Source organism: Canis lupus, chromosome 18, assembly GCF_011100685.1.
Source record: "Canis lupus familiaris isolate Mischka breed German Shepherd chromosome 18, alternate assembly UU_Cfam_GSD_1.0, whole genome shotgun sequence".
In the NCBI taxonomy this organism is placed as follows: Eukaryota; Metazoa; Chordata; class Mammalia; order Carnivora; family Canidae; genus Canis; species Canis lupus.
Window position 1 is genome coordinate 35,071,242 of NC_049239.1, and position 14,726 is coordinate 35,085,967.

A 14,726-nucleotide genomic window follows, 5' to 3' on the forward strand; every position below is an offset into this window, starting at 1 on the left:
GGGCTCCTTGCAACGAGCCTGCTTATCCCTCTGCCTACATCTCTGCCTCTCTCTGTGTGTCTCTCATGAATAAATAAAATACTAAAAAAAGAATTTCAACTTTTTGTGCCATCAATGGACATTATCAAAAGTGAAATATCAACCTACAGAACAGAATAAAATATTTCCAAATCATGTATCTGATAAGGGTTTAATATCTAGTTCATACAAAGAACTCCCAAGAACAAAAGGAAAAATGATTCAATTAAAAATGGGCAAAAGATTTGAATAGACATTTCTCCAAAGAAGATAAGGAAATGGCCAATAAGCACTTGAAAAGATGTTCAACATCATTATTTGTTAGGAAAATACAAATCAAAACTTCAATGAGATACCACTTTATACCCATTAGGATGGCTACAATAAAGAATAACACACCAAAACCAAAAAATAACAGGTGTTGGTGAAGATGTGAAGAAATTGGAACCCCATGCATTGCTGGTGGGAATGTAAAATGGTGCAACCACTGTAGAAAATAGTTTGGTAGAGCCTCAAAAAGCTAAACATATAATTATCATGACTTGGCAATTCTACTCCTAGGTATATACCCAAAGAACTGAAAAAAGGATGCAGGCAGATATTTGTATGGCAATGTTCATTGGTGTTCATTGCAGCATTATTTACAATAGCCAAAAGGTGGAATCAATTCGTGTCCATCAATAGATGAAAAGATAAAGTGAACATACAATGGATATACTTATAATGGAATAGCATTCAGCCATAAAAAGCAATAAATGTGAAAACATGCTGTAACATGAATGAACCTTGAAAACATCATGTTAAGTGAAATAAGACAGGCACATTTATATGAGATATTTAGAGTAGGCAAAATCATGGAAACAGTAGCGTTGAGATTACAAGCAACTGGGGGAAAGAGAATGGGGAATTATTGCTTAATGGTTACAAAGTTTCTGTTTGGCATGATGCAAATGTTTTGCAAATCAATAGTTGTGATAGTTGCACAACAGTGTGAATATAATTCTATAATACTGAATTCTAACTCAAAAATTGTTAACAGCAAATTTTATGTTCTATATATTTTACCACAATTGCTTTAAATGTGGAAAAAAGCAAAATCAAATATGTACATGAATGAGCTAACAGATATTTTCACATGACTAATGGATAATGTTATAAAATCATTCATGAATTAAAGACACATTCAAGGGATAAAACAAACCAATAGGTTTTAACGTAACAAGCATGAAAAGATGAAGAAACTACCACTTGTCAAGTTTATAAAATAAAAAACTTACTATCAAATAAAAATATCCATAATTGTTTGAAAATTAAAATATTCTTCCTTTTCCCAACTACAAATCTATCTAAGGCTGGGTTTTCTTCTTTCTTTAAAAAAAAAACAAAACAAAAAACAAACCACTTTATTTATTTGAGAGAGAGAATGAGAAAGCATGGGAGGGGGGAGGGGACACAGAGAAAGCAGCAGACCCCCCACTGCGCAGGGAGCCTGCCACGGGGCTGGATCCCAGAACCCCCAGGGATCAGACACTTAACTGACTGAGCCACCCACGCGCCCCAAGGCTGGGTTTCCTTTTATATTTTAGCTGAAATAATACATGTAGAAGCAAATATGAAAATGCTACTCTTCTAACTACTGTGAATTTATGAAAATACAATTATTGTTTAAGAAATACTAACATGTAATGGGTTTATTTTCAATAAATATTTTTAAAAATTTATTTTAATTGATATTCGGTAAATATCAATAGGTAAAGCCCACAAAAACACAAGTGTTTTGGAATTCTCAATAAATCTGAAGATTATAAAGAAGTCTCTTAAAACAAAATAGTTTTGAAAACCACCAGCCTATAAATCTATGTTTATTAATATTTGACTTTTTAAGAACTAAAAATGCTTACCTACTAGTGACACCTAGTGGCAACTCAAAATAACAATAAAGAAAAATTTTATCGAACGTCGTTTGAAGAAGCGGTATAATTGTGTGCAAATTCAGAATCCAAACTACTCCATTCTAAGCAGTAGGCAGGAATGCTAACTGCAGAGATTATTTTTATTGCCTTCCACACATACTCAAAGCACTAATTTCTCTATAAATTTTGATTTGCATACTTTCTAAGTAGCTTTTAAAAACAGGGCAGCCCCAGTGGCTCAGAGGTTTAGTGCTGCCTTTGGCTTGGGGTGTCATCCTGGAGACCTGGTATTGGGTCCCATGTCAAGCTCCCTGCATGGAGCCTGCTTCTCCCTCTGCCTGTGTCTCTGCCTCTGTCTGTCATGAATAAATAAATAAAATCTTAAAAAATAAAAAGATTTATTTATTTATAAAGATTTTATTTATTTATTCATGAGAGACATAGAGACACTGTGGAGCTCAATCCTAGGACCCTGAAATCATAACCTGAGCGCAAGGCAGACACTTAACTACCTGAGCCACCCAGGTGCCCCCAGGCTTTTAGCTTTAACTTGGCACACATGGCCGTCCATCATCCTTTCATCTTTTTCGGTCTTCCTTTAACTTTATGCTCTAGGCTTTAATGGCCATATGCTCTCTGTCGCAACGACGTCGCAATGACTCAAAAATCTGCCACTGTGGTAGAACAGCAACTATTTGAAAATATGTAAATGAATCCGTGTTCCAGTTAAAACCTTATTTATAAGAACAGGCTGCCACTGCTGATCAGGTTTGGCTCACTGGCCGCAGTTTACAAACCTTTGCCCTAGATTGAACTGTTTGATGTTGTTTCTTGCATGTATTACACAACACGCCTGATGGCTAATGGATTGTAGGTGGGTGTATTCTTATGTTTCACAACTATCTCAGGTTTAGTTTCTAATAAAGTAAATACGTCTATACCTACATCTACATCTATATCTACATCCAGCCTACAAAAATGCTCTTTGGTGTCTTCAACAATTTTAAGAGTAATAAAAAAGTGTTCTGAGGTCAAAAAGTTTGATAACTGCTGGTATATTTCAAACTTTTCATTTTATAAGAGAAAACAGGGGCACCTGGGTGGCTCAGTGGTGGAGCGTCTGCCTTGGCTCACGTCATGATCCCAGGGTTCAGGGATTGAGTCCCATATCAGGCTTCCCCGCATGGAGCCTGCTTTTATCTCTGCCTCTCTGTGTTTCTCACAAATAAATAAATAAAATCTTAAAAAAAAAGAAAAGAAAACCAAGGCACAGAGAAGTGTTCCTAGTGTGCCTACATAGTCAAGGACAGCTGGTTGGCTAATGGCAGATACACAGCAGCATGTGATATAATTAATAAGCATATTCCATATATACAGAAGTATACAGTATATTATTAACTAGTTTTAGAGTTACTGCTTCCTAGGCTCATTTTACTCTTTTCTTCTAGCATAAACATGGACTTGGAAGTTTAGAACAACAGGATTCTTTCTGTTTTTAAAATGGTATATATTTATTCATGAGAGACAGAGAGAGAGAGAGAGAGAGAGAGAGAGAGAGAGAGAGAGAGAGAGAGACAGGGACATAGGCAGAGAGAGAAGCAGGCTCCATACAGGGAACTCAATCCCGGGACTCCAAGGGCTCAACCGCTGAGCCACTCAGGTGTCCCCAACAGGATTCTTACTAAAAGTCATCTGATCTAATCCCCCATCCTACCCAAAGAGGTGAGCTAACTGGCATTACTATGATTAGAACTCCCATCTGTCAGGGGTCCCTGGGTGGCTCAGCGGTTTGGCGCCTGCCTTTGGCCCAGGGCGCTGTCCTGGAGTCCTGGGATCGAGTCCCGCGTCGGGCTCCCAGCATGGAGCCTGCTTCTCCCTCATCCTGTGTTGTCTCTGCCTCTCTCTCTCTATGTCTATCATAAATAAATAAATAAATCTTCAAGGAAAAAAAAAAAGAACTCCCAACTGTCTTCTTTGAGTTCACTGCTTTTTCTGTTTTACAAGACTATGTGTGGGCAAACTGTGCTTTCTATTAGTGGTCAGGGAATGTGACTTTGTGTTTGTTATTTATGTATTTATTTTTTGAATTTATTTTTATAAAAGCCTAGGCAGAACATAACTAGATTGGTAAATTCCCTGAAAAATAAAACAATTTTGAATTGTGAGCATCGTTGCTTCTCTCTGTTCATGTAGATAATCCAAAGTTATCAAGGTAGTCATTTCATGGAGAACTTACCCTCATCATCACTACTACTAGAATGGATCTCAGGAGAGGAGTCAGATTGGGAGGATGAAAACTCTTCTTTCCATTTCTTCCGTTTCTTTGGTGGTGGCTCAGCCTTTACTTTCAGCTGTTTAACTTTGGGTTTCACGGAAGGGGCTTTTGTTGTTGTAGTTTTTGGTGCTGGAGGATCAGAAGTTTTACTGCTACTACTTGGCTTAGCCTGAACAGTTCTGCAATGTTACAAACAACCTCATTAACACACTGAAATCTTGTCAAATTAAAATAAATTAGACCAAAAACGAGTACCAGTAGTGAAGAAAAGTGTATTTAATTACATCACCAATGCCTCAAAAATAAAGTCCAAGTCTTATATATCTTCAATGATAAGTCCTCTCCCAAATACTCTTCATATACACTCTAACCACTGACATTCAATATTCAGTTATTAAAGGACTATTAATCCAATCTCTATTTCTCTCTTCTCACTCCTTCTCCCCCTTTATGAACTCATTTTCCTGCAGATGAGGCTGTACAACCAGTGATCAAAGGCTTTGGGAAATAATGCATAATATATTCTTGAGAGCCACATCTAGCTCTGACCATCTGAAACCCTCATAGGCTCTGGTGGAACCAGGTTCTGACGTGGAGACCAAACTGTCTGTCCTAGAGCCCCTCAAGATTTGCTGTGTTAGTTCTGGAAATATGAGTGGATAAGATTTCCTCATAAGAAAAAAAGGTGCACTGCTTCTGGTAAGTTGGAATCTTAACCAAACTAGACCTTGCTAGCACTAGGCTGAGAATATCTAGGGTCATACCTCTTTCCCCATACAGATCACAGGATTGTGACTAGGTCAGTTGTCTTCCAGGTTTGTGTTCCAGACAATCCAGAATTACATTAATTAATATGATAATTCTATTGTACACCTGCTTAGTAATAGAGGTCTTATAATTTTTTCTCAAAATTTATATCATTTAAAAATTTGATGTTTCGGGATCCCTGGGTGGCTCAGCGGTTTGGTGCCTGCCTTTGGCCCAGGACGCGATCCTGGAGTCCCAGGATCGGGTACCACATCGGGCTCCCGGCATGAAGCCTGCTTCTCCCTCTGCCTATGTCTCTGCCTCTCTCTCTCTCTCTCCGTGTGTCTATCATAAATAAATAAACTCATCCATCCCTCCCCACCAACTATATTAGGGTGACACCAAAAGGACTCTGGGAAAGAAAAGAGTATCCATCCCACCACAGACAGTCATGGGCTGTAATTTATAGCTCCTATCTCATTACTTCAAAAGGAATCACTTATTAAAGGCATGAATTTTCAGACTTATATATATGAAAAATAATCAGGCTCTTCAATTGATCTCATTCTTTTTTTTTTTTTAAGATTCAATTTATTTATTCATGAGAGACAGAGAGAGAGAGAGAGAGAGAGAGAGAGGCAGAGACACAGGCAGAGGGAGAAGCAGGCTCCATGCAGGGAGGCCAACATGGGACTCGATCCTGGGTCTCCAGGATCACGCCCTGGGCTGAAGGTGGCGCTAAACTGCTGAGCCACCCGGGCTGCCCTGATCTCATTCTTTATATAAAACATTGCCTGCATACCTGGCTGGTTCAGAAGGAGGAATGTATGACTCCTGATCTGGGGTCATGGGTTTGACCCTCACATTGGGTATAGGGATTACTAAAAAAAAAAAATAAGCTTAAAAAAAAAAATCACATTGCCAAAAACAAGTCTTCCAATAAATGCTATTTAAATGTATTACACACAAAAGTAAATACCTGATAGTTTGTGAAGGCTTACTTCTCGGCTTTTTGGAACACACTCTGACATATTCCTTTTTGTTTGTGTTTTCAATGAACTTTACATATATCTTTTTGTATTTACTCTTTGCATCTCCAAAATACCCAAGGTACTAAGGAAGGAAACACTCTGAATTATATACTTATACATTCTATACATAAAATATTTGTTGGCTTGACTATTACACATTGCATCCTTTAGGTTTTTCAAATGCAGCTCTGGCCAGGCTACTTTTTACCCTCAATAAAAATGACCTCAGGCTTCTTAACTGCAAGCCCACACATAGAAGCAATCTTATTCAGCTAATCACCAAATGCTTACTTACTCAATGCTATTAAGTAACTATATAAGTACAAAAGAATCATTTCTATAAGTTTTTTGGTAAATCAAAATGTTTGACAGAATGATCAATATAATATAACCTCTAAGCCCATATGAACTTTTCATAGGCTAATAACAATTCTTTAAAACAAAACAAAACAAAACAAAAGCTAGGAGAAAGTGTCTTAATTTTAAGAAGCTGGTATTTATATACTGCTTGTAACAAAATCAGATGAGTATCATATATCAAATATTATGCTATTTTATATTAGAAACATAAATTACATTTAAATGATTCTGTATTTTCCCCAGGATCATTATTTTGAAAAAAAAAAAAAAAGAAAGAAAGAAAGAAAGAAAGAAAAAGAAAGGAAGACTAATGTAAAGATTTTACTTACACTATTGGTAGCAGCAAATTCTCTTTGTCCATCTCGAATTTCAGGAACAAACTTCTGTAATAAAGCTTTTTGTACTTTCCAAATAGCCGGGGGTTCTTTTCCTGTTTTTAAAGCCTCCTGTAATATATAGAATTAATTACATTTATAAAAAACTGACAACAAATTCTGGATTTATAGAATCATAGAGCTGAAAGGAAAATTAAAGACTTATCTGGCTAAACTTTTGTTTTTTACCTAGCTGAACTTTTGCAACAATTCTTATAAGCTGGCTATTAAGTCTCTGCTAAAATTCTTCCAGAAATAGGGAGGACACCAACATGCATGGTAGCTCATTATCCTTTTGTGTAACTATTGTAAAGTTTCCTCTAATGATATTGTCATACATTATTGATATAATTTTACAAGGGCACTTATGTATTCAAAAAGATCAGAAGCAAATATGCTAAAATATTAATAGTCGTAATTATGAATGGAAGGTTGGGCAGCCCTGGTGGCCCAGCGGTTTAGCACTGCCTTCAGCCTAGGGTATGATCCCGGAGACCTGGGATCAAGTCCTGCATTGGGCTCCCTGCATGGAGTCTGCTTCTCCCTCTGCCTGTGTTTCTGCATCTCTCTCTCTCTCTGTGCCTCTCATGAATAAATAAAATAAAATCTTAAAAAAAAATTATGAATGGAAGGCATAGTGGTAATTTGAGGTTACGTACTTTCAATGCCATTTCTCTCTGCCCCAGTTACAAAAATCAAAAGCAAGGAAACAACCCCCCCCAACCCATTTTTTTAAACAGCTAAAATTTCTTAGTATGAAATTTGACATTCTACCTATAGTTCCACAACTTGCAATTATGAAAACAAGTCAATTTTATGTGTACATCATATTCTTGTTTTCTTTAAACATTTAAATTTAAAAATCATTTTTAAATTTAATTTAGTTGGGAGCCTTGAAAAAAATTAACATTTTAAAACTACTCAATTACTAGTACCTAAATGCAGCATATTGACTAGTCAGAAACATGTAAATCTCAGATATAAGTCAAAACTATTTTAAGCTGTTTTCTTTTTCAAAATATCTGATATCTGCTAGTTTGATTTTATTATTTAACAATTATGACTTATAATAATCATCAAAATATACTTTTTGCAATTCAAGTTAGATCATACTATTAAAGTTATTATGAAGGCTTATTATAGGGCATGCCCACTCAACTATGACCTTTAAAACTTATGAACTTTCAAATCACCTTAAAAGTCTCTATGTCTTCTATCTTCACCACAAATTCATCACGCTCTCTGTATTGGCCTTCTCCTCCACTTTCTGTGTTTTCCTCATCTGTAAAACCTTCTATGGCAACAGTGTCCTGTCCTTTTGCAAACTGGTCTGAAGGAAGACCATCAAGTTCGCAGGGTTTTGAGGGTTCTGTAGGATTTACATTTTCCAGGATATTTACTGCAGATGAAGTAGAGTAGGGAGGTTCTTGTTTAACTGCACCCACAGTGGTAGAGGAAGTAGTAACAGTACCAGTAGTATTGGCAGTTGGGCTAGTAGTTGTCATCCGTAGGGCTTCTGAAACTATATCAAGCAAATGCAAATCAGTAATACAAATAAATATTTGTCTGAGTAAAGTCTGAACAGTTTAAAAAGAAAGACTTGATTATTTTTACCATCAAATTGTTTGAAACAATGAATACTACAATAAGAAATTAAAGAATGGGGCAGCCCCAGTGGCGCAGCGGTTTAGCGCCGCCTGCAGCCTGGGGTGTGATCCTGGAGACCCGGGATCGAGTCCCACATCGGGCTACCCGCATGGAGCCTGCTTCTCCCTCCGCCTGTGTCTCTGCCTCTCTCTTCGCTCTCTCTGAATGAATAAATAAATCTTAAAAAAAAAAAAAAGAAATTAAAGAATGTTAATTTCCAAGAATTAAAGTGATGGAATTACATCTGGATGACCATCAGACTGAGAACCTCCATCAACCTACACTTACCCCTAAGTCCATTAAGTAGCACAAAGATATTTTAAGTAGAGACACAGAAGTGATGCAAGATAACAAAGGGTCAGCTGACAAAAGTTGTGAAGAAGCCCTAAAGAAAAGCCAACTGGATGCAAGAAGGGAAAACAACACCCCAAAATAATTTGAAAAAGCCCCAAGAGCTACAGAAATAAAGGGAATAATGAGGTAATATGAAAAATTGTATACTGACAAGATGAAATGGACAAATTCCTAGAAAGATGAAAACTACAGAAAAGGACTCAAGAAGTAATAGAACATCTGAAAAGACCAACGAGTACAGAGAATTAAAGAAATTAAAAAGCATCCCACAAAGATAAGCACAGGCCCAAATTGTTCACAAGTAGATTCTACCAATAGTTAAATAAGAATTAATACCCATCCAAATAAACTTAATAAAATAGGAAGAAGCACTCATTTTATTGGGCCAATAGTATTCCAATACCTAAACCAGACAAAAACACCATGAAAAAACCATAGGATCAATATCACTCATTAATATAAACACAAAAATCTTCAAAAATATGAGTATATCAAAAGCATTTAGCAAAATTCAGTATCATTAATTTAAACACTTTTGATAAAAAATGACTCAACAAGCTAAAAAGTAGAAGGGAACTACTGCAATCTGATAAAGGGCATCTACGAAAAAATCTGACATACTTAAGGGTAAAAAAATAGATGCTTTCCCCTAGGAAAGATGTCTGAAGAAGTAAAACAATCTCTATGTGCAGATGACATGATCTTATAGACAAAAAATCCTAAGGAATCTCCTAAAAAACTATTAGAATTAATAAGTGAATTCAGTAAGTTTTCAGGGTATAAGATCACTATATAAAAATCAATTGCTTTTTTTTTTTAAGTAAGCTCTATATCCGACCTGGGGCTTGAACTCACAACCCTAAGATCAAGAGTCACATGCTCTATCTACTGAGCCAGCCAGGTGCCCCCACTTGCATTTCTATATACTTTCAATGAACTACCCAAAAATTAATTTAGGAACACAATTCCATTTATAATTGCATCAGAAAGAAGAAAATGTTAGAAAATAAGTGCAAAGCTTATATTCTGAAAACTATAAACATTGTTGAAAGAGTTTTGTTCTCTGTGTTCAAAAGTCTTATTATCCAGGAGGAAAAAAGATTATTAACAGATTTCAAGACACTGAAAATACTGTAATTCCTATTATAAGCAGGAAAAGAACAGAAATACTTCATCAAAATAATCAAGGGGGGAATCCCTGGGTGGCTCAGTGGTTTAGCGCCGCCTTCAGCCCAGGGCATGATCCTGGGGTCCCGGGATCAAGTCCCACATCAGGCTCCCTGCATGGAGCCTGCTTCTCCCTCTGCCTGTGTCTCTGCCTCTCTCTGTGTCTCTCATGAATAAATAAATAAATATTTTTTAAAAAGATAAGGGTTGGGAGAGTAGGTAAAGATATGAATGAAACAACACTGACCAAGTATCAATGAGGATTAAAACTGAGTGATATATAAATTGGTTTAATTATACCAATCTTTTTATTTACATTTGAAAATTTCAATAAAAAACTAAGCAAATATATTTTTAAAAATGAATGTATAACTTTCAAAACAGTAGAAGAAGAAAATGTATCAATACTATAGAATGCCCTTTTTATGAAGTTTAAAACAAGCCAAACAAAAGTATAGTGTTCAGGTATAATACAGCGTAGTATAGTATTGACAAAGGGGTTATTAAGAGGTACAAATTTCAGTAATAAAATAAATAACAGAAATGGAACGTACAGGAGAGGGAATACAGTCAATAATATTGCACCAATGTCCTATGGTGACAGATTAATAAATATATGGAGTTACTGAATCAATAAGTTGTACCCTGGAAACTAATATAAAATTGTATGTCAACTATACTTCAAAAAAAAAAAAAAAAGGATAGTATACTTCAAAAAAAAAAAAAAAAGGATAGTGCTTAGGGAGGTATATACACACACAGGCGGTAAAATTATAAAAGAAAAGCAAAGAAGTGATTACTATCCCCAATGTAGATAGCGGTCAGTTCTAGAGGTTATAAATAGGGTTTAATTTAATACTCAATTTATTTTTGTACTTTCTTGTTCTCTAACACTATAAATCTTCTTCTTTGTTCTACACTTTTGGCACATCTCATCAGTTTTGAAATATAATGTTCCACTGTCCTTTCTAAGTGGTTTATCATTTCAGTTTTGGTTTCCTTTCAAAGCCGTGAGTTATTTAGGAGAAGTTATTTAGAAGTTATAAAAATAGAAGCTTATTTTTATTTGTCTTTTTTCCAACTATTATTTTATAAAATGACTGCACCATGGTCAAAGAATATGGCTTAAATAACGTCTGCATTTTCAAATTTATAAAAATTTTATCTGTTTTTCTTACATGTTTTATGTTTCCATATGTGAGTTTTATTTCGCAAGAAAAAATACTCTGAAAGAAAGAAAACAGATATAGAAAAATATACCAAAATAATAGCAATAAAATTAGTATGGTAATATTAAAAACAGATATGGGAAATTAAACTTAGTAAAATTTTATGTACCCAGTCACATGGGTTCAAAACATATCAAGTAAACAGTATTAGAAAAACAATCAAACATAGTTGGAAACTTTAACACACCTTTTTCAGGAATCAACAGATCAAGCAATCTAAAAACAAATAAGGATAGGGAGGATTTAAAAAACTGTTTATTATTAATAATTTCAAACATACATAAAAGTAGAGAATACAAATCCTCAAATACCATGACGCAGCTATGACCACCATGAACATTTTGGTATACTTCTTTCATATGTCCATCAACTCCATCTATATTTGCTAGGATGGCTTAAGGCACATTCTAGACCTGTCATTTACCTCCTCCACCATATACATATACATTTTCTTATGTGACCTAATGTCATTGATTACATTAAACAAAACACAAAAAGATACAAAGGATTTGAACAGCATTACCAAATACAATCTACTAGCAATTGGCATTCATGGAATATTTATAAAAATTGACCACTGACCAAGCTACTAACAAAATTTTCATAAATTTCCAAAAGTAGGCATTATTTAAGCATTCTCTTGACCAAAATACAATAGGGTCATAAATTAGTAATAAAGGAATACCACTATCACCACCACTAAAAACATAAACCTACTAGGAAACAGGCAAAACCCCACTTTTTCTTACTAACTCTGGGATTAAAAAGGAAATCAAAACTGAAATGATAAACCATTTAAAAAGGATGGTGAGAGCATTACAAATTGAAACCAGAGGCATAAATAAAGCCAGGTATAATGAAAACTTACACTTTAATGCTATTCATTAAAAAGCAAGGATATACAAAAATCAATTAAGTATTAAACTCAAGAAGCCAGAGTGAGAACAGTAAGTGGAACCCAGGGAAGATAGGGAAAAAGAATTGATTAAAGAAAAATTTAAAAAGTGAGTAAAAATAGTGAAAACAAGAGCAAAAAAAGAAAAGCACACTGGTTCTGTGAAAACAACTATTAAATAGGCAAACTTTTCACAAAATGGTAAGAAAAAGATTCAAAGAGATTCAGAGCAAGAAAGAACAAAAAAGATTAAGACAAAAATTATAAGCAATAATCTCATTTGTGAGTTTAGGTGTAAAAATCCCAAACAAAACAGTAGAAACTTATATCTTGCAATGGATTAAAATAATTAATCATGACAAAGCAGAGTTCATGGTAGAGTTATCTTAAAAAGGTTCAGCATTAAGAAATCAAGTAATTGATTGGGGTGTCTGGGTGTCTCAGTTGGTTAAGACAGACTCTTGGTTTTGGCTCAGGACCTGATCTCAGGGTTGAGTTGGGATCTGCACTCAACATGGAGTCTGCTTGAGAGTCTCTCTCTCTCTCTCTCCCTTTGCCCCTCCCCCTGCTTGCATACATTCTCTCTCTAAAATAAATAGGTAAATCTTTAAAAAAAAATCCAATAATAGATTAACGTGTGAAAAAATTTATCAGAAGCTCAAAAAAGCATCTAACAAAATTTAATATCCATTGTTAATTTAAAAATATTTTTTAAGAACCTCAAAACAAATTCAAAATTAGGAAATCAAGTAACAGGTTAATGTGGGGAAAAAGGAGATTAGAGGTTCAAAAAGGCATCTAACAAAATTTAATACCCACTGTTAATTTTTAAAAAAAAAAACAAGAATCTCAGGATAGAAGGAAATTTTCAGAGTGTACAGTACTAGAAACTGACAACAAATATATTTCATGGTCAAATACTACATATTCTATTTAATACCAAGGAGGAGGTCAGCATGATTGCTATCACTACTACTATTAAACAGAGGCTGAGCCAGTGAATTAAATTACAAAAAAAAAAAAAAAAAAAAGAGAAAGAGAAAGGTAAAACTTCTATTATTTTTACAAGACATAACTATCTAAAAATGCAAGAAATTGAGAATAAAAATTCAATAAAAATGCCAAAACCAAAACGGAGATATAAAATTGTCATATACCATCAGTAAGCAATAAGAAAACAATGTGGGGAAATTTATAGTTAAAAATTGCAGAAACGGGGGATCCCTGGGTGGTGCAGCGATTTAGCGCCTGCCTTTGGCCCAGGGCGCGATCCTGGAGACCCGGGATCGAATCCCACGTCGGGCTCCCGGTACATGGAGCCTGCTTCTCCCTCTGCCTATGTCTCTGCCTCTCTCTCTCTCTCTCTCTGTGACTATCATAAATAAAAATTAAAAAAAAATTTTTTTAAATTGCAGAAATGATAGTATCTGTGTAGAAAAAAATTATATGATATGAAAATACATAAGATCTGAACAGATAAATAATATATTCCAAAAGTGCATGAGAAAACTGTAAAGATAAATTTTCCCTTAAAATCAATTTATGAATTCAATGTAATCACAATAAAAATACCAAAACATTGAAGGAACTCCTACTTGCCAATTATAGGATAAGTTGAGCATCAGAAATCATGACTATAAATTGATTAAACAATGAATTTTAAAAATTTTATGGGGCAGCCTGGGCGGCTCAGCGGTTTAGCACCACCTTAGCATCCCAGGGCCTGATCCTGGAGTCCCGGGATTGAGTCCCACATCAGGCTCCCTGTATGGAGCCTGCTTTTCCCTCTGCCTGTGTCTCTGCCTCTCTCTCTCTCTCTATGTTTCATTAATTAAAAAAAAAAAAATATATATATATATATATAAAGGGTAAGTAACTACCTGAAGACTTTGAGAAGTTAATAAAGCAGGTGGACTGGAGAGGTAAGGGCAAATTTAAATAACAATAAACGGAAATGTTTCTTACTTCTTTCCTCTCATCTCGCCTAGCATTGACCAGAGGTAACCCCCCCATGCAGAATTGCAAGAGCACAGACAACAAAAACTCCAAGAAAATTTGTCTTTCTAGACAGAAGAGTAAAAGAGAGGAGCCTCGTGCAAGGTGAAGAATGTGGGGGGCAAATGCCATTTCTTTTTTTTCTTTTCTCTCTCCCAGACCTGCCCTGAGGACAACCCAAGTCACAAAGCTGCAATGCAAGGGACGCCTGGGTAGCGGTTGGGTGGCTGCCTTTGGCTCAGGTCGTGATCCCAGGATCTGGAATTGAGTCCTGCACTGGGCTCCTGTGAAGAGCCTGCTTCTCCCTCTGCCTGTGTCTCTCCTTCTCTCTGTGTGTCTCTCATGAATAAATAAATAAATCTTTAAAAAAACAAAAACAAACAAAAAAACAAAGCTGCAATGCTATGGTGGTGAACCAGACATCTTAAACCCTGACAGAATGCCTGTCTTTTTGGCATTCTAGAGGAAACTGGAAACAGGGCCACTATGGTATGAAGAACACAGGGAATGTTTCAGGACATATATAATTATATATATATACTTATATAGTCAATTATATCTCAATAAAGCTGAGGGAGGAAGCCTAGGGGAATTCCCTATTTTTGGTCTTGTTGTATCACTTTAACCCCCACATGCAGATAACTGTGTCAACGCATCAGCAGCTAAAGCTCCAAGAAAAATTCCAGCTTTCTACACAAATGCCTAAGGAAAAGGAACGCAG

The 14,726-nt window shown here is 35.5% G+C and overlaps 1 protein-coding gene across 3 annotated transcripts in view; it reads right to left on the bottom strand.

The window, feature by feature from the left end:
• Positions 1-14,726, bottom strand: part of QSER1 (glutamine and serine rich 1) — a 73,580-nt gene that overhangs the window by 15,206 nt on the left and 43,648 nt on the right. For all 3 annotated transcript variants that reach the window (XM_038563083.1, XM_038563081.1, XM_038563082.1), the window contains exons 5-8: positions 7,912-8,240; positions 6,674-6,790; positions 5,933-6,066; positions 4,168-4,385 (exon numbers count right to left, since the gene is read on the bottom strand). In XM_038563083.1, coding sequence (XP_038419011.1) covers positions 4,168-4,385; positions 5,933-6,066; positions 6,674-6,790; positions 7,912-8,240 — 798 coding nt within the window. The remainder of the gene's footprint in view (positions 1-4,167; positions 4,386-5,932; positions 6,067-6,673; positions 6,791-7,911; positions 8,241-14,726) is intronic.